Genomic DNA, 20660 nt, shown 5'->3' with positions numbered 1-20660 from the left:
CCTTCAAAAACAATTTTTCGAAATATTAAGTGCTTATTACAAAGAAAAAATCCGCTCGAGAATCTCGCGCGATAAAAGTGAAACTTCCACGTTGTTCAACCCCTAGGTTGCGCGAACAGTGTAGGAATACCCCAACTCAATTTTCTTTTCTTCCAAACTGTGCGCATCGCCCATACCGGTATCATGGGGGGGAGAGAGTAAATACGCTGTCTTTGTCTGACACAAAAGCATCCAAACCACCCCCCAACTATATTTTCTTACACGGCCGAATTTCATCCTCCGCAACCCATCTGCTTCTCGGAACTTCATCACACAATCAGTCATTCTACGGAGCCAGTTTTGAAAAAAAAGAAAGAAAGCATTCCACTTTCTGTGCTGGATTTTCTTTCCCTCACAAAATCTCTCTCATGTCGCTAAAAAAGTTTCACTTCAAAAATCTATTCATTTTTTCAATTTAAATTTGTATTTTTTTATGGGCCACCGAGGTAGTCACTATGTTGGTTACGTTGGATATGGTTTGTATTTCCCTCAAACCTAGAGAGAAATTCGGGAAATTGGGTTTCGAAATACGGGACATCACCAATTATTGCCAAAAATGATGCCAAAAGTAAGCAAAGTTGCCAACTCGTGCTCAGAAAAGTCACCAATCGGGAGAAATGAAGTTCTACTGCAAGTTGCAAGGAATTAAAAAAAAAAAACGACACACATATGTAAGATGAATATTTTTATATTTGTAATCGTGATTATCGTAATGTAATTTCTGAGTTGGGTTCTGGTATGAATAGGGTGACCATACGTCCCGTATTTCCCGGGACAGTCCCGGTATTTTCTGTTTTTTTGGCTGTCCCGACTTTTTATCAAAAGTGTCCCGGTTTTTCCCGTATTTTGCACGAAGCCTACTTGAATTTTTATTCTTTATTGAAGTCAAAGATTGAAATTATTTTCAAGTTATAAATTATATTATGATAACTACAACTATAAATGAGTATATGAATCTCCCACATTTGTCTTAGTGAAATTTTTTTTTCGTGGAATTCATTTTAATCCACTGCAATTAGCAGTAATGCTGCATTTCCCGTCATTGTGATTTCTCCATTATTTCAACAATATTTGGCGACTTTGTTCGGTTTTGGCGTCATTTTTGGCAATAATTGGCGATGTCCCGTATTTCTCTTGAGGAAATACGGTCAGCCTAGGTATGAAGAATAAAATGGAGAAAAAAAAGATCAAGCTGGCTTCGCTGAAAATACGTGAAAAACCGGGAGATTTTCGCAAAAAAGTCGGGGGAGCCAGAAGAAAATCGAGAATATCCCGGAAAATACGGGACGTATGGTCACCCTTCACCGAAAGAAGGAAATATCACGTGATTCAAAGAGCCTCATTGGCAGCGTCCCCATATTTGATATCTCAATACACCGTATTTTTATTGTGGAAATATGGTCAACTCACTCACTAATGAGTAGGGTGACCATACGTCCCGTATTTCCCGGGACAGTCCCAGTATTTTCTGTTTTTTTGGCCATCCCGATTTTTTGGGAAATGTGTCCCGGTTTTTCCCGTATTTTACACGAAGCCCACTTGAATTTTTATTCTCTATTGAAGTCAAAGATTGAAATTATTTTTCAACTCATAAATTATGTTATGATAATTACAACTATATATCAGAATATTAATCTTCCACATTTGTCTTGGTGAACGGTTTTTTTCCGTGGAATTCATTTTAATCCACTGCAATTTTCAGTAATGCTTCATTTCCAGCCATTGTGATTTTTCCGTAATATCACAATATTTGGCAACTTTGTTCAGTTTTGGCAATGTCCCGTATTTTTAGAATCTCGATTTCCCGTATTTCTCTCGAGGAAATATGGTCAGCCTTCTAATGAGTAAATTTTTTTTCAAGCAGCAACGTGTGGTGTCCCGTTCTTGGCTCGAAGGGATATGGTCTCTCGTAATGGAAAGGAGAGGAGAAAAGAAAACTCTTTGGGTTTCACTTTGGAATTCCCATCGCGCATGCGAGCGATCAGATACATTCCCTTCATCCTTCAGAGGGACATTCATGTGCTTTTTATTAGTTTCAGTTTTAATCACAACTATATATATTAAGCAGCACATTCATTGAATACGAGCAGAAATATCTACAAGTACATGATTGCGATTTGACAATCATGCCCAAGAAAAGAAGTAAGAAATATCTCTTATATTTACTTAATTTATAAATAAAACTGAACCGAATTTATAAATTTATAGCCTTGAATTTAAAAGGGAGCAAGCACCACCACCCGGAAAGAGAAGTTAGATGAAACAATATATTATTTCCACAGCTCGGGATACCAATCTCTGCCCCGGGTAGTTTTACTGTATGACCCTGTGCAGGACTAACCAGGATTTTTTGGCAAGAGGATAATTATTTTTTGTCATTCCCCCCCCCCCCGCTTTTATTAATTAATGATTTCCAGTCCACAAGAGTTAGTTTTTGCTGTTTCCGCGAATTATTTCTCCCATTAATCAATTTTTTTTGCTGGTCAGCAAATTTTTTCTCCTACTTACGGTGTTTTTTTTCCTCGCCGACCGGTAAATTATTTCAAAAATTGTTTCTGGTCTGCAATTATCTCTTTCCCTATTTACTGTATTTTTTTGCCGCCCCCCCCCCCGTCCGCGAATTATTTCTCCCATTAATTTTTTGCTGGTCAGCAAATTTTTTCTACTAGTTACGGTGTGTATTTTTTGCCGACCGGTAAATTATTGCAATTATTGTTTCTGTTCTGCAAATATCTCTTCCTTATTTACTGTATTTTTTGCCGGTCCGCGTGACGTCACGGTGGGAAAAGTACGACACTTCCCACCCCCCCCCCTTTGACAAAGAAGCCTGACATATTTTCAACCCAGAATTGTCATGTCAAATAAGTGAAATTTGCTAAATGTAAATATAATTGCGTTTGTCGTGTGAAAAATATTTGAGCTTCTGTTTTTATTTTATTGTGGAAGGCTGAGCTGAATCTCGTGGTTGTCTAGTTCCTTCCCTCTTGTGTTATCATTCCGTCTGATATTCATAAAATGCCCAAGATCCGAACATCAGATCGTTCGTATAGAGTGGACACACACTCTTTATGCATCACACTGTATGTGTTTGTCGGGAAATCCAAATTACTAAATGCTTTGCTTTGACATCTCAATCAGAGTTGCCAGATTGGCGGTTTTCCCGCCAAATTGGGCTGGTTTGAAAACGGTTCGGCGGGAAATTTTTGGCTTTGGCGGGTGGCGGGTTTTTGGGCGGTTTTTCCAAAATTGTGTTCATGGCGAATTTCTCCCTATTTTTCTTTATTTTTCTTTGCTTGCGAGCAAAGAAGTTTTTCTTTTTCACTTCAGTCCCCACCTCATGTTGTGTTTTCTTCCTGACAAGGCAGAAGGGATGGGGGGGGGGGCATCTCACCCAACTATGGAAAGCCAGAACTTTCAACCATAATGCCTTTGCCACCCAATAATTGAAGGGACCGTAAAACAAAAACTTGGGAACTGTCCTAGGCTCTAGATAGTGGTTTTCAACCTTTATGATACCACGACCGGTCGGTTATCATATATCCAATGTAGTATAAGGGAAGTAGTATGTTGTATATGCAATGACTATAAGGGAAATGGGAGACTTCAGTGACCTCACGAGCTTCGCACGGAGGCCGCCTGCTATAGAAGGTGTTGCTCTGACCCGACGGTTGGGAAACACAGTATCTAGACCACAGAAGCCTGTGAAAGAAACCGTAGCCTTCACAAGCGTGGAGCTGGCAGAGCTCAAGCCCAGGAACCAGTTCTGTCTTAACGCATGGGCCCACCAGGGCATGGCTCGGGGGCCTCAAGAGAAGAGGGGCCTCAGAAAAATTAGAGGTGGTTGTATTTTTCGGGGATTTTCTAGTAGGGAATCAGAAAAATCACTTGGCTCTCGGGGCCCTGGATGCTCTTAAAACGAACCCAGAAGAGTAGACAAGAAGACAACCCTCTTCTTAAATTTTTTGTTTACTAGACCGTGAAAAATCTGGTCTGGGATTTAAAGCCCATACCTAATTTTTAAAATCATTGTACCAAATTTCGTAGGCACCTATGCACAATTTGAGGCAGTGTCGTCTTGACGCATTGGCAAACCCGGGGACGTCACGGAGGCCTTGAATGAAGAGCGGCGGGGGAGGGGGGGATAATGAGATATTGTTAAGATTTGCGACATTAAGCATGTGAATTCGTAAGTAGGCAATTGCAGTCTGGATAGAGGGCTGAGCAAAATCAATTTGCCCGGAGGCCCATGATGCTTTTAAGACGGCCTCCACTCCAGGCCATCTCTGGGCCGTTTTTCCAGGAGAGAAAATGTGTAGCCCTGACTTTCGCAACTTTTCGAAGAAATCAATTTATTCGGTAAACCCCCCCCCCCCCCCCATATTTTTACGGAAAGGGGTTACTGGACTATAATAAGAAAAGCTATAAACCACACATTTCCAGACTAGAATATCGCCAAACTGTAGCTCGCTTGTTGCTTCATAGATGGCAGCACAAGTTCAAATATTTTGGGCTACTTTTGAAGAGGATTTTGGCTGGAAAATTTTTAAGGACCTGGCAACTCTGATCTCAATCTTGTTGAGCTCAAATACCAAATTCCTTGAATTTTTCTGATTCTTCCTGTAAAATTTTTGGAAATTCCGAGTTAAATTGAACGTGAAAATGTGTGTTCTTTTGAATAATATAACTTTTGAAATAATGTTATATATGCTTGAAATTATTCTCTGTCATCGAGAAAGTGTTGAATTTGAATTTTTCTAAGAATTTCCTTTGTTTGGATTTAAATTTTTCGGCATGTCGCGAAACAAGAATATTTATATATGATGTCGCATATCGTTGGAAAGCTAATTTTTTTCCCCAAACAATGATGTTTATGTTTTTTTCATTCTGATGAATATTTGTGCATTTAATCCGGAAATCTTATATTGAAAATTATTGTTGTCATTATAAACTTTGCTGAAAGCCGTCCATTTTCTTAAATCGACCCCGTCCAGACCAGACCAGAATGAAATTTATTTTCCCGGGCCAACTGCGGGCTTACAAATTGCAGCCACGGAGACTACGTATGAAGAGAAAGACAAGAGAGTATGTGTTTTTTTTTTGTGCATGTGTATGAGAAAATTTGTCAAGATCGGGATGGTCAGTTAAGTTTAACGACTGGGTCTGGTAACACGTTTTGCAGGTAAATTGCGCCACAACCTTCTGTTAGTATTTTTAACAGGAGAAGAGGACAGTGAAATGAAGCTGTGAAGAACGTGCCGGTTTTTTTTTTTTTTCCATTTTTTTTTTTAAAAATTTTTGAAGTTTTCAGTGAGAGTTCATTTCCGCCGGACAATGCGACAAGTTTTGTGAAATCAAAAAAAGAGGGGGGGGGAGGAGAAAGGAAGTTATGGGGGGGATAGAGAAAGTTGTTAGTAGTTGTTGGGGGGGGGGGGGGAAGGGGATGACAAAGGAAAGGAGGGGGGAGGAAGCATGAAATACAACACACAAGCAACAACAGAAAAGTGAAAATCTCTTGCTCTGTTTGCCGTTAAATACAGTTTAAAAAATTTCCGAAAATTTTTTATTTTTTCCTCCATGGATTAGAGAAATTCCCACCCTAACGGGTAAATTACATGTATCCTGGGGGAAATTCTATTCCCAGAGTATGAAAAAGTTCCTAGGTTACAAGCATATTCTTGGGTAATATAAAAGCTTGGTTAAATAAATGTATTTACAAGGACATGGTTACAAGAATTTTATGCAGAATAAATATATACAGAGGTAATCTGCCTCGACTGGGTCCCTGAGGCTCGGGCTCATGCGAGCGGGTCGCGAGCTGACCGTTACCCCGATCCGCATGAAGCGAGTAGCTCCCAACAGAAGAGGGAAATACTGCAAGGCAGCCAGCTTTACATGTTAAGCCTTTTCTGTTAAGCCTTTTTTGGTGTACGCGAGGGAAGCCCTTCGCGATTATAGTAGTAATAAAAAACTTTCTCTTTTTTTTTTCCCCCCCGCAGCGCCCTCTGACGAGAGAGAGGAAGCGTGGGAAAAACAGCTGTTTGGAGCAGCCAACGTCTTTTTCCTTTCTTTTCCCTCTTTTTCTCTCTCCCTGACCTTCAACAACGGCGGTTCGTGACGTCAGCGGGAGGGAAAAGAAGATATTTTCTCTCGTTATTTCAGCTTGGAGATGATTCTGCTCTGCCTGGGAAAGGCAATTTTGGGAAAAAAGAGCGGACTTTTAAAAAGGGGGAAACTCCCCTTTGATGTTTATGTTGGACAAGCGAAGAAGTGTGTGTATGATATGCGTGCCATTAAAGATCGTGCCACTGGAGTGCCCAGATTTGTTTTGGTCTCCGGTACTTTCTTACTTCATCAGTGGCGTAGTCAACAATATTCCTGATGTGTGGGTAACGGGATTCGCTCATTCTATCGAATTGGCTTTGGTTTAGCTCGAGTATGTACGGCCAGAGGTGTGTAATCTGGAGGTCAAGGCGGATGTTGGCATTACGAAGGAACCAAGGAGCTCTCGTTAGTTGTCTGAGGATCTTGTTTTGGCGTACTTGTAGGCCTTTTATGTTGAGTTTCCGAGCGTGGGCCCAGACTGGTGAAGCGTAGAGCATTGTGGGGCGCAGAATTGATTTGTAAAGTATTGTCTTGTTGGTTAGAGACAATTTGGCTTGGGGGAAAGTGATCTTGTTAAGCATGCCCATAATGTTAACTGTTTTGTTCCTGGCCATTTGGACATGCTCGCGGAAGAGGAGTTTCTTGTCGAGAAGGACTCCCAGATATTTAACTAGTTGTACTGGTGGGAGGTTATGGCCTCCGAAACGTAGAGTGTGCCTAGGAAGCTTAGTTTTCCGGGAAAACCACATGAATTGGCACTTGTTGAAATTCATGCGGACGTCGGAGTTAGTGCACCACTGTTCTATGTCGAGGGCTGCATCCTGGAGGTTCCAAAGGGCGTAGGCTGGCTTCCTGTGGCTGCAGAGAATTGCTGCGTCATCCGCAAATAAGGCAATGATTCCATTTCTGGGGGTTGGGAAATCGTTCATGTAGAGCAAGAAGAGCTGTGGCCCAAGAACGCTTCCCTGAGGGACAGAGGCCCTTACGGGCCTTGAGGAGGAGAGGGTTTGGCCAATCTTTACTTGGAAGGTTCGTCCCATGAGGTAATTGAAGAAAAACAGTATGAAGTGTGGTGGAAAGTTCATGTTAATTAATTTTGCAAGTAATGTTGCGTATTCACACTTGTCAAACGCCTTCGAGATGTCGCAGAACAGGGCTGCCACTGAGTCCTTGTAATTGAAGGCGTTTGTCACAAATTCAGTGACTCGGAGCAGTTGCGTGACACAAGAGTGTTCTGGTCTGAAACCGTGCTGCTCCGGTCGGATTATATTATTTGTGTCAGTGAATTGAAATAGCCTAGTGGCGATGACTCGCTCATAGAGTTTAGAGAAATTTTTGAGCAGCGAGATCGGGCGATAAGAGGTAGCAACATCCGGGTCAGTTCCGGGTTTGTGTATGGCCCGTATGACTGCATGTTTCCAAGGAACTGGGAAGTGATTTATGTTGATTGATGCATTTATAATATTAGTAAGTGTTGTGAGGTGTGCAGGGGCCATAAGTTTAATTGCTTTGTTACTGATGCCATCGGCTCCTGGGGCTTTTTTGGGATCCAATTTTTGTATGAGTGATTTTACTTCCTCTTCATTTGTGTTTGCCATATGTCCAGGATTGTTTTCCCTGTGGTATCGTATGTAGTTGGATACGCGTTGGCAAATGTTAATTGTGTCGTCCCTTGGCTGGACCCTGTTTGGGGAGAATTGACGCTCATAGGCGTCAGCGAAGGTTTCGGCTATGTCAGACTCAGAGACAGAGAAAACGTAACCGTTTCCTTTTTTGATCTTTATGAGTCGTGTTTGCGGAGGTCTACAAATTTTCCATGCTCGCCACAGGTTCCCGTTTTCGGCTGTAGCATTACCAATAAATTCTGAGAATCTGTCATTTGTGTATTCTGCAACGTCTCTTTTTATTTCGCTTTGTAGACGATTGAGGAGCACTTTGTCCAGTCGTCGTCTAAAACGCTGCCATTTTTTTCGAATTCGGTTTTTAAAGGCTATTTTTTGTAGAATATCTCTCGGGAGGCCGTATCGGAGGTCAGAGAAGTGTACTTCGCTAGAAGCGAGGTCAATGGCCTCCTGAAAGCGGGTTGACAGTTGTGAGACAACCTCATCAATTTGCGTGGGCGTTTCCGCTGTGATTGGGATGACATTGTCGTTTTCTGTTAATTCTTGGAATTTGGTCCAGTCGACCCGTTTATTGATTCGTTTGGATCGTGGGATGTGAAAGTCGACCTCGAAAAAAACAGGGTTATGGGGGGAATTTAAAATGACCTTGGTGTGTGTGTCAATGTCACAGAGGAAATTTTTTGAGATCCCAAAATCTATAACATCAGGAGCTTGCCGTGGGCAACCGGGGATGTGTGTAGGGGTGGGAGAAGAGTGAACTTGAAGAAATTTGTTCATGCAGTATCGTCGGAGGGCCACGCCATGCTTATTTCTTTTTTTGCTACAAAAGAGGGGGTCCTTGCAGTTCCAATCGCCCCCGACGAAGACTGGGGTGTTTGTGTCAAAGATAGTATTTAGAAGGTTGACGTCAATTTTGTTTCGGGGCGGCTTGTAGATTGAGCAGAAGATGAATTTTTTACGCTCTACGAAAATTTCCACGGCAATGGCCTCCATTTCTGATGAGGCTGGGAGTACAATATTTTGGAAGGGGATGGTGTTCCGGATGTAAATTGCTACTCCGCCTCCTCTATTTAAAATTCTGTCCCTTCGTGCCATAGTGAAACCTTGTAGTTTCGGTTTGTTGCTGGGGAGCAGCCAGGTCTCAGAAAGCATTACTATATCAAGCTGGGCTCGGTGGACCTCCTCCTGCAGCTCTTTCAGGCTATTTTTTAGACCATTACAGTTCCAAGCCATAATTCGTAATGGTCTGGGGGGGGGGCACTAATTGTTTGAGCTATTTTTAAGCAGGGATTGGAGTAGTAAAATTAGAGTTGTTATTTCCTCTTTTTTAAGCTGTGTTAGCTGGTGAACAAGTGTTTCGGGTAATGTGCTGGTGGGGGCCGAGGCCAACTGCTTGGGAACATCTGTTTCAGTTGTGAGGGTCTGTGCGCTCACTTGGGTTTCGGGTCCAGTGACGTCCTGGGCCAAATTTGTGTTTGTTTGCTTGTCGTTGATTTCAAGGTTTTCTTTTTCTGGGAGTGACTCGTGAGCATCTTCGTATGATTCTTCGTCCGAGTCAATTTCTTCGGTTCTAAGGATATAGTAATTGTATGCAGCTGTAGCTGCTCTTTTGCTGGTGTCCATCTTCTCTAGCTTGGAGGAAAGTTCATCTAATGGGGCTTGTTTGTGTTCCACAGCTAGCGGGTGTACGCCGGCCTGAATTGTGTTATGCAATTTGGCTTGTTTTTCTTGCATTATTTTGGCTTGCTGAGCAAGGGGTATCTCATAAGGGGGCTGAGGTTTCGGCCCGGTTCCTGGCCCGTGGGGCCGTGAAGGGCGAATAGTGAGAGTGTCGGTACCAAGCGTGAACTCTTCTTCGTTTTCGATAGTTGGCAGGTTAGTTCCAAACTGGGTACTCGTGGGCTCCGGGGGGGCGCTTCCTGGGAGGGGGGGAAAGTCCTCAGCAGATATCGGCCGGAGGTGAAGGGGGAGCAGGGGGATGATAATTCTGCCCTTTTCTTGTTTTTTTTGATTGGGGTGTCTAGGGCAACCTGGGAAGGTGGCTGTGTGAGGGCCACCACAGAAGGCACATTTTATTTTTCTTCTGTCTCCTTTATCCCTACATTTGCTTGTTTCATGCGGCCCGGAACAGAAGGCGCATACGGGCTTATGTTTGCAGAAGAGGGCCGTGTGGTTGAACGCCATACAGCGCCTGCATTGTATTGGGGCGGCGTTGCCCCTGTATCGTTCTATATCGATGGGGATACCAGCTAATTCTTTTATGTTAGCAAAATTTTTATTTTCAATGGTGATTTCCACCAAAAATAAGGGTAGGGGCCTGTTTCCTGCTCTGGTCGTCATGTTTGAGACCTTAACTGTATTAATGTTCTGTTTTCGGAGCTCTTCCTTTATTTCATCAGGTCTAACATTTGCTGGGAGCCCTCTGATGACAAATTTGAGTGTTTTTTCAGAGTGTAATTGATAAGTATTGTAATTAAATTTCCGTTCATCGAAAAATTTGGTTGCTGTTCTGTGGTCAGTTTCTGTGAAAACTTCGACCACTAGGGTATTTTGTGTTGGTTTGGAAGTGGGGGGTATTTCACAGAGGGCTCGAAGGGCGCCAAAGTCTGTCAGCCAGGTGTTTCCCCAGTTCCTAAGGATGATGGCAGGTATGTTTTTACGCCTACGAGGGCGTCGTGCAGGTTGGAACCCTGCATTATTCTGTATGTCATCTTGGTCGTTTTCGTCCTCGTCCGACAGGGGCGTAGGAGCATTGTTTGTGTTTATGTTAGCTACGGGGGCGTTGCCCGGCGGTGATGAGGGGGCGTTTCCCACTGGAGTGTTATCGTTCGGGTGGGCTTGGCCCACCATATTAGGGGAGGCAATTCCTCCTGTGGTGTTTACATTCGGGTAAGTAGTGCTTACCAAATTGAGAGGGGCGTTCCCTTCAGTGTTGTTTATGTTCGAGTGGGCGTTTCCCACTGAATTGGGTGACAGAGCTCGCTCTGTTGACATGCTATCATGATCCGGTTTGTCTGATACCGGAGAGAGGGGCGAGATCGGAGTGGGGGCAGGGGGAGAAGACAGATGTTCAGATGCATCTGTTATAGCTTGATGCACTCTTACGTCATTTGTGGCAGTGGTGTTTTCTGGCAACGAGCTATCCGCAGTGGAGCTGGAATGAGCGGTGGAGCCGTTTTGAGATCCGGAGCTGTTAAGACTCGAAGTGAAGTCAGTGGTGTTTTCAGTCGAGGGGGTATCAGTTCTCTCCTCGGAAATGCTTGAGTTTTGCCGCTCTGAAATATTGGTGCTGTTTTCAGAGATTGCAGGCGTGTTATCAGTAAGGCTGAGACGCAAATTGATGTTTATGTTTGGATTTGGTGCGGACCCGTGGGTCAAATTTTCTGTGGTGTTCATGGTTGAGTCAGACTTCTGCGTGTCTGAAGAACTTCCGGGGGCAGTTGAGGACCCCAATTGTGGGTTAGATTTTTTCTTCCTTTTCTTCTTTTTCAACCTTTTTCTCCGACCACCATTTTCGGGTGGGGGGGGGGGGGTCAGAGTCACCCTTCAGCATGGGAGTTGAAGTAAGATTGCGCTTAAACATGAGCGCCCTTTTGTGGCAGCAGGTTTTATTTCCCATAAGATCAAATAGGTCCCTTGCCTCGCAGAAAAGCTCTTCAAGGCCCTTAAGGGCAACCTTGTTTTTCCCTTCCTGCTCGATTTGATAGTATTCAATCACAAGATTTTCGATCTTTTCCTCAAAGATACATCTATTGTGGGCCACATTTTCCCCCAAAACAATATTTTTGAGCTTATCTATCCATGGCAGAAAAGCCTTACCAAACTCTGCCCTGGGGCCGGATTCGTCCAGGTCCCCCCCAAGATTTTTCAACTTAGCTACGGCTTCGGCGCCGTCAGTATCGGCAAAGGGGCAGATTATGCCCATCTTACACAGAGCACATGCAAGAGAATTTCCACTCACCTGTTACTACTTACCGTGTGTATCACTTCCTTGAAGCATTGGTGTAGCAGGGAGCGGGGGGAAAGGATTTTTTTTTTTTTTTGGGGGGGATTTGGTATCTATGGCTAGCACGCCATGCCAGCCTTTCTTCCAACTTGAGTTTTGCACACAAGTGGGCTATGTCAATATTTGACCTTGAGAGCGAAGAGCCCCGACCCGTCCAGCCTATGCCTAGGGTCCGTAACTAGCTCCCTTTGGCAGGGCGGTATTCCACCAGCCCTTACCACCTACGGGAGAACTGCACTAGCACTTTGCAATGTTGAAGGAGGGTGGAAAAAGTCTACCGTTTGTGACGGCGTCCCAGTTCGATTGTGTGTTGTTAAAAAAAAAAAAAAAAAAAAATCGACCCCGTATTGAGAGAAGATGTTTTTCTTTTGGTTTCATGTTTGTGTTCGCGCCTCGTGATACAAATGGGTAAAATTTTGGATGACGCATTTTGCGCGACGAATTAGAGGGTGCGCTTTCTCAAGCCCCGCCCATCACTCAATTTACATATTATCACTGAAAAATTTCGGAGGCGTGCAGTTCATCGGGACCAGTTGCACGAGAAAGAGCGGTCCCGCCGTTGAAGAATTCCCCCCCCCCCCCACGTAACTTGAAGATTCCCCCGAAACTCATAAGTCCCTAAAACCCCTATTTAGTTCTGAACTGCCAAAAGTCGTAACATTTTACTTGAAGATACCATTCTTACTTCAAGGAAAACAGTATGAAGCATCGTCTCGTCATTATCAGTTGCTCCCAACTGATCCATGAAGGAAGGTTTACTGTCATGCCAGAAAGATGAAGCCCAGCAGCTGTCTCTTGCAGTCCAGTCCAAGGATGGTACTTCGACCACACTACCCCGAGTGGTAGTACAGATGGACAAGGAGTGGAGTACAGCGAATTATTTCTCCCATTAATTTTTTCTCCTAATTACGGTGTGTGTTTTTTGCCGTTACTAAATTTCTCCTTTACTAAATTTATTTTGTGCCGATCCACAATTTTTCCCCCTATAGTAACGTATGTGCTTTTTGTGGGCCCGTAAATTATTTTCACACAACTATTGTTTCTTTAGTCCACAAATATTTCTTCTATTTGGTGTATTTATTTATTTTTCCCCAGTCTGTAAAAATTATTTCTCCAATTCACTTATTTTGAAGGTCCGCAAAAATATAATTTCTACCATTCATATTTTTTTTCCCGGTCCACAAATTATTTCTTTTACACACAATATGTAATTTTTTTAGCCGGCCCGTAAATTATTTCCAGTCGTTTTTTATCACCCCGTTGGGATTCCACAAATATTTCTCCCAGTTACCGTATGTATTTATTCCCGGACCACAAACTATTTCTCTTACTCGATAAGTATTTTTTGCCAGCCCATGATTTCCAGTTATTTTCGGGCTCCGCATCCGCACATACAGGTTTTGTACATTGGGTCATTCGGACCTATTCGCCCGCATCTTTGGCTACTTTTTTTAAGATGATTTTACATGGAATTTTTTTAATTATTTGCAGGGCCGTCATTTCAATTTTTTCCGGGGGGGGAGGGCAAAGAAGATGTACTCAATGTGTGTGTATATATATATATATTTGTATATATAAAATTTTTAAAAGCCAGGGGGGGGGCAACGGTGCCTTGACACCCCCCCCCCCAAAATGACGGATCTGATTGTTTGCCATAAATACCCTTAAAAGCACCATATGAAGGTCCCTGTTCATCGAAAGGATGTACCCACATACGCCTATCCCTCCGTTTTCTTTTGAGATAAAGGAGATATAGCAACTTTAGCTGCCTTTTGTTCATACTTTACAATTTTATACAATAAAACCCACCAACAACGGCCACTGACGGGACCAAAATTATAAGCCGTTCTGTAATTCACTACGAATATTTAATTGACTAAATACTTCAATAACTTTTAAATTTAATTAAAAAATTTAATATTTAAAATTATTTTATATAAATATTTATTTTTTAAATTTTAAATTTTTTTTTTGTAACTTTTAAAACTAAATACTTTTATTAAACAACGTTATCCGCGTACGGCGTTCACCCAGGGCCGGATTAAGACGTTTGAAGGCCCTAAGCACTTGAATAGTTTTGGTGCCAACTATTGTTTAGGACAATTTACGGACTCGATTGTCTGCAAACTTATTCTTTTTGTGTGGCTTTGAAAAAGAATCCATCCAATGACACTTGCTTTTGTCTCTTTTTTAGGATTTTGAGGAAATGTAAAAAATTGCATCGTCATTGGACTGATTCATTGCTCATACACCGACTGCTAGTTTCACTTGGACGACTTCGTTTCCACAAAATTTTACACAGCTTTTCCCACATTTTATTCATCTTTCTGATTTCCACTACTAAAAAATTTCGGACACTCTATCATTTCTCTTTTCTTCTTACGAGATCTTGTGTACAAGCGCTTTCTGTTGCACGCGATGGAGATCCATAAGCTCATCAATGGTCAACTCTTGATCATGTTCCCCCACCTCCTCTAGCTATGGAATGCCATTCCCAAGGAGATAATGTCTTCGACAACTGTCCATGGGCTAGCTCCCCCTCAAAGTCGCATTCAATATAATAGAACCTGCCCACAGGTTTCTCCAAGCAGAATCGAGGGTGCTTGTGGGGATCCCCTCCTAGGTTATACTGATGTTTTTGGGACAGTGCGCGATGCTACTCTCGAAACTCCTTTCGCTGTATTTAGCGCTCTTATTTCTTCTTCAATACAGTGTAAATCGTGGATATAGACTTCTTAGGCTGGGTACAGACTGAACTGATACAACCTAGTTTCGTAAAGCTTCCAAGTGTGTTAAATTTTTGAGTGAGGCATGCTGACGGGAGAATGTTACCCGTAATTCCATAGTACGAGCGTGGGCGAGAACGAAAAACCATTAGCTCAGTTATGTATGGTTAAGTGAAATAAACAGAACACGAAATTTTTGCTCGTAATTTGAGTCATCGCTTGTAAATCGAATCTAAATTTGTTCAAAATTTTTGCTCGTTAACTAAAGTTCCATTGTGATAAGAATGTTTTTTTTAACTTCTTAACAATCAATCAACAACGCAAATAAGAGAAACACATTCCAGGTCTCTGTTTTCTCTACCTCTTTTCTCATGATCATGAAGCTTTATTGTAACCCTAAGAACAGAAGTTGTTTCTTCCCCCGCCCCCGTTCTTTCTATACTCCTGTTTAGTGATTCCCCTCCATATATAATGTGTATCTTTCGACTGTATACTTATAAGACAGAACATATGGGGAGAGTGAGAACGCAGAGATGAGGACGAAAATGAAATCTACTCCTCTAATCCCCCCCCCCCCCTCCCACTATTTCTAACGGGTGACAAAGGAAATCGGTTTTTGATATTTATTGCCAATACTTCAAATGCATATCATCCAAATTTGTTGCCAAAGCCTACACATGAAGGAGTTAAATAAATCTGTTCTTTTTCTTTGTATCTTATCTAGATAAGAAGCGTAATGTTCCGAAGCCTAGAGAGGATGATGTCCACGCCGAAGAGCCAAAACCTACAGAAAATGAAGGGGCCACCAGATCCTCTAGTGGAGGACGACAATCAGACATTGGAGGAGGAGGTGCTGCTGCTGCTACAACCGAAAGACCCTCGCAAAGACAAACACCAGAACCCCAACAGACTGCAGAAGAACCACGAGAGGCTGGACCTTCGTCTGCCGAAACAATCCCGGAATCTACTGCTACCTCCGCACCAGAGGCTGAGATTTCCGGGCCAAGTTTCCAGTTGGTCCGGAGGCCCGACCGCGGTACTTATGGTAGGCCGATTAGACTCATCGCCAACTACTTCTTACTCAAGTACAATTCCAACCTGAATTTTTACCACTACGACGTGGACATAAAATATTTTGCAACAAACATCCTTAAGGATACAAGAACTGAAAAGAAGGACATAATAAAAAATGTTTCTCACCTCGAGCACCAGGTCAAGCGAACACCCGGAAAACAGAGGTGCAGGAAAATCCTGTCAGAGATGTTGGCTTCCGAGAGGCTGAGAGAATACCAAGCCGTTTACGACGGACAGAAAAACATTTACACCCTGAAGGAGTTCCCCTTCAGGGGAAAGAAGATCTTCAGGGTTCCTCTGAAAGAAGGTGACCGCTGCGACACCTTCGAAGTAACCCTGAATTCAGTCGACAAAGGGGGAGGCAGGAACTTCATACAAGCGTCAGACCTGAGGGCTATGTACGAAGGCAAAACTGTGGAGGTGCCTCGTGAGGTGATCATGGTGTTTGAAACGGTAATGAACCACCGCGAACCCACGTTTCTCGAACAAATACAGCTCAGTCGCTCATTTATAAGTCTAAAACCAAGTGCTGATCTTTCGGAAAAACACATGAGTTTCCAGCTGAAGTCGGGATACAACCAGAGCGTCCACCTTACCGAGAGAGGTCCGGCAGTCGTGGTCAACCACGCAGTCATGGCGTTCCATAAATCCGGCAGTCTCATAGAGTACGCCAAGAAAATTCTCGATCGGGACAGCACCAGTGTGTTACGACTGCAGCCCACGGACGTCAAAACCCTTGAGAAGAGATTAATAAAAGTCAGGGTGCAAGCCATGCACCAGAAATTCAGGCGAAAATACACCATAAAGGGCATTTCGGAAAGTTCGGCGAGTGACCAGCGAATCGAAGGCTCGAAGGACACGGTAGCTGCATACTTCAAAAAGAAATACTTCACGCTGAGATATCCCTACCTACCATGCTTGGAAATGCAGTCAACAAACAAATGCTACCTACCCATGGAGGTGTGCGATGTCCTGCCGAATCAACCGATTCTGAAAAGCCAGGAGGGTCCGGACAGCTCCCAGATCATACGGAAAACCGCCATCCCGCCGAGCGATAGGTTCAGTCGCATCGGGGAACATGTAGGAGACATCGGAAAATTCAGCGGTGATGCCATGGCAAAGTTCAATCTGAACATGGGGACGCAATTTTTGCATCTTCAGGGACGGGTCCTGCCTGCGCCGGCTATAAAGTACAAGGGCGAAAGAGCGTTTGCGAAACCAGATGAGAGAGGGACGTGGAAAATGTACAGTAATGGGTTCCAGAGATCCGTCGCTGCTAGTTGGGCGATTGTAGATTTTGCGGAAGTCGAAATTCAGACGTTGGAAAACTTTGTGAATAAATTACGTGCGATCGGGAATAAACACGAAATGATACTGGAAAGTCCGAAGTTTATAGAGTCCTACAACCACAATGACGTTGTGGCAGCTATCGTGCTGAGGAAAGCCAAGGAAGCGAAGGTAGATTTTGCACTTGTCGTTTTGCCTCCAAAAACAAAGGGATTTTACGAGGAAGTGAAATTCTCGGCTGAAATAGAACTGCAGCTTCTTACTCAATGCATTCAAAATAATACTATGAGAGCGTTCAAGAGAGGAGAAATGCCACAGAAAATGGATCAAACAGCGCTCAACATCCTATTGAAATTGAATACCAAACTCGGGGGGGTCAATCATGGACTGGTCCAGAAACCAAAACTACTGGAACAACCGGCGATAATCTTTGGAGCAGATGTCGTCCACTGGCCTCGTGGTCACAACTATCCCTCCATCGCCGCGGTGGTGGGGAGTTCAGACAGCTACCCGTTCCAGTACGTGGTCAAATGCAAGATCCAGACCTATGAAAAGGACAATACGCTGTCGCAGGAAGAGATAATCGATTTGAAAGACATGGTCAAGAAGATCCTCAGGGAGTTCAAGACGAAGCACGGCAGGAAGCCGATGAAGATAGTATTTTTCAGGGACGGAGTGAGTGAGGGACAGTTCAGTAGGGTGGGAAACTTTGAGGTGCCCATGATTAAAGAAGCCTGCTACGAGGAGCTAGAAGAATTCATGCCGCCGCTGACGTTCATTGTCGTACAGAAGAACCACCAGACGCGATTCCTGCCAGAGGATTACAAAGAAGGCATCGGTCGGATGAAAAACGTCCCTGTGGGAACCACGGTGGACACAGACGTTGTCCACCCGGAATACTTCGATTACTTCCTATGCAGTCACGAAGGGATACAAGGCACCAGCAAACCAGCTCACTACACCGTTATCTATGACGACAATGGGTTCACTTCTGACCAGCTGCAGAAGTTGTGTTACGAGCTTTGCTTCATGTACGCGAGCTGCAATCGCAGCATATCCATACCCACGCCCGTCATGTACGCTGATCTCGCGTGCACAAGGGCAAAAGCGTATGCTGACTTCCACATTGGTGACACGGGTGGCAGCACAAAAATAGACATGCAAAATATCCAGCAACAGTTCCCGAAAGAGGTTGAAGATGCCATCAACAGCATGGGCAAAACTTTCAAAGGAATGTACTTCATCTAAGTACTTCATCATCGAATAAGTAAAAATCACTAAAACACAGCCAGAACTTGCTTTAAAAGAAAGGGAACCAATTGAGACTAAATTTCAGTGAAAACATGTGTATGTTGTCGAGAAAATTATACTAAACAAAACTACTACTACTCAACCGTACATGTGTGTGTGTGTGCCCTGTACAAATTTCTCAGAGGAATTTCTAACAAATCAGTACATGCAGGAACATGTTGTTTGTGTATTTATGTCGTTAGAATTGTGCTTATTTCATATTCTTGCTGGAGCTGCCATCTGTCTTTCATGTTTTGAAGTAAAGATGCAGGGCTCCAGCTTTTTTGTTAAAATGTCTTACTTTTTTTACCAAATCCTATCAACTAAATTGGTGTAATTGATTTTAATTGAGGAGGGAATCATCGATGTATTGCCAAATATTGCTACTGTAGTAGATCGCAATTAATGATTCTGCCAAAGCAGAAATTGTGTCGTATTTTTGTTATTCGTGGGGGGGGGGGACATGACCTACATTTAGTGGTTCATTAATTTTTCATTTGCTTAGTTTGAGGAATTAAAAAATTCTGTCTGTATTTGTATGTTTATTCCATGTATTTACTACTTATTTACTACATTATTCCATGTATTTCCTACTTCATGGTTCGTCAGTAATTAACATTCATTATTCCAAATTATGGTGCACATTTTGTATGTAGGTGAAACAACAGTTTGCACAACAAAGCAGTTGAATACATAGGCCTATTCTAGGTTTGTAGCATTCAATTGCCTTCAGTATTTTTAGGGCATGCAGAGGCATAAACAATATTTACAATGTCAGCAATGAGCTAGAATTGAAACGGCTTCATTTGACAAAAACGATCGATTACACTACCATCGAACAGTAAAATGTAAACAAATCCCTTTCAAAAACAAAAGGATGGACAAAGCAGTAAAACCATCCGGTTCAACTTGACTTATTTACACTAGATATTGTAATTTACGCATTTTCCACATTTATGCTTTTGAAAGTGGTATTGAAAGTGCCATTCTAAAAAAAGAAGTATTTGCCTTTATAATTTGCAGTGCATTGAGGAAGAGAGTTGACAGACTGGACTGTGGAAGACTTCAAAAAAGAATGTAATATACAGAGTGTTCTGTTAAAGGAATATGCATTTCGCGATGCTGCTTACGTCAGATATGGTGAGCAAACCCACGAATGCATTCAGCGATTAACTGACATCCACCTTTCGTCTCCTCTGGACTCAGCCTGCATGCGCTTTTTGCGATTTTCACCCTCTCAACATGGTTTGCGACACCACGTTCCATTGCAATTTCTGTTCCTCTTGATGTCTACTAACAACCCTCTGAGTTTGTTGGTCCATTAACAGAACACCCCATATACTGTGAGGAGAGACAAACAAATTATCTGTTTTTGCTAGTAGGTTGCCCTTTTTTCGGCCAAAAATAGTTTTTGTTACCAAGTCATTTATGTGATTTTTCTTTGGCTAGAGTCAATCTTATAGGATACTCAAACAATACTACAGTCATTAGAGCGAATACTGTTATAGCGAAAATCTCATTTTAAGGAACACTTGAGGGATTTTTTTTTATTATGCTATGATTATGTTGGTAGGGGGGGGGGGGGTTTACCCCATCATCCTACTTTTTCTAATTATTTGAGTGGGAACTTTGAAGATGGTATTAAGTTAAATGCTTGAATTTCCATGTTATGCAAGTACAGTCAGCGCTCATAATAACGACCCCCTTTTTCCTGGGAGGTTGTTATATTGACTATTTAAAAATAATAATAAAGTTTAGTTTCCATGGAAAATTTTATATTGTACTGACCATGAAATTAAAAAAAAAATCATTGTGTTAAAATTTTGCAATAAAAATGTATTTGGGAGGGAAAAAAAATTTAAATACATAATACAGTATGAAGCACATTGTACTCACAAAACTACTGTATATACATTTATTTTCTACTACACGCAGTGAAATAATCAGAAACTTTGTTTCAAATCAGTCATTTGTTTCTTGGAACTTAAGCTTTTTATAGAGAATAAAATTTTCCATTTCAATTATAATGAAGATGAATGATTTTTCGAATTTTCGTCTCTCTGAAAAAAAGAAACCAATTTAGAGTGTCTGTAGTGCTTGCAACACTTCTGATGTTCGGCATCTGAATTTCTTCCGATGACGACATTTCACATGTGGGTTTGATAGTGAGAAAATGTGTCATTTTCAAGTACATTTCTCTGCGTTCTGAATCTCTGTCGACCATAACAATATCATTACACACATAGTTTTTCCTTTCTGATTCAGAAGTTCGTTTCATCGCTTCTTCTTCACCATCATAACTTCTATCCCCTACTGGCTGAACATCATAACAGCCCTCTATGAAATAAGCATGATGGAAGCTATTTTTAATTGTTTTCTCCGAAACTACATTCCACACTGCTTTAGAAAGGTGCAGTACTGGGTTAGCATGTTCACTTTGTAAACTTTCCATTCATCCAGTAATGAAATGATCTCTCTTGAGAGCAGTTTCCCATAATCTTGTTTGAAGCTTAA

At 42.4% G+C, this 20660-nt stretch overlaps 1 protein-coding gene across 2 annotated transcripts; it reads left to right on the top strand.

Moving 5' to 3' along the window:
- Nucleotides 1–2120: 2120 nt before the first annotated feature.
- Nucleotides 2121–18679, top strand: LOC149070873 (protein argonaute-4-like). 2 transcript variants are annotated; one of them, XM_089248595.1, is made up of 2 exons: nt 2121–2181; nt 15220–18679. In XM_089248595.1, the coding sequence occupies exons 1-2, from the start codon at nt 2166–2168 to the stop codon at nt 18102–18104; spliced, it is 2901 nt and encodes a 966-aa protein (XP_089104721.1). In that variant the 5' UTR covers nt 2121–2165; the 3' UTR covers nt 18105–18679. The 2 variants fall into 2 exon arrangements, with proteins under 2 accessions (XP_089104721.1, XP_089104722.1); XM_089248596.1 differs by lacking the exon at nt 2121–2181 and adding an exon at nt 12519–12680.
- Nucleotides 18680–20660: the final 1981 nt, after the last annotated feature.

This window comes from Pholcus phalangioides, unplaced genomic scaffold (genome assembly GCF_987345545.1).
Source record: "Pholcus phalangioides strain wild (caught in Gottingen) unplaced genomic scaffold, Ppha-v1.0 ptg000020l_1, whole genome shotgun sequence".
Taxonomy (NCBI): Eukaryota; Metazoa; Arthropoda; class Arachnida; order Araneae; family Pholcidae; genus Pholcus; species Pholcus phalangioides.
The sequence above is the reverse complement of the archived record's forward strand: the minus strand, read 5'-3'. Positions and strand labels throughout refer to the sequence as shown.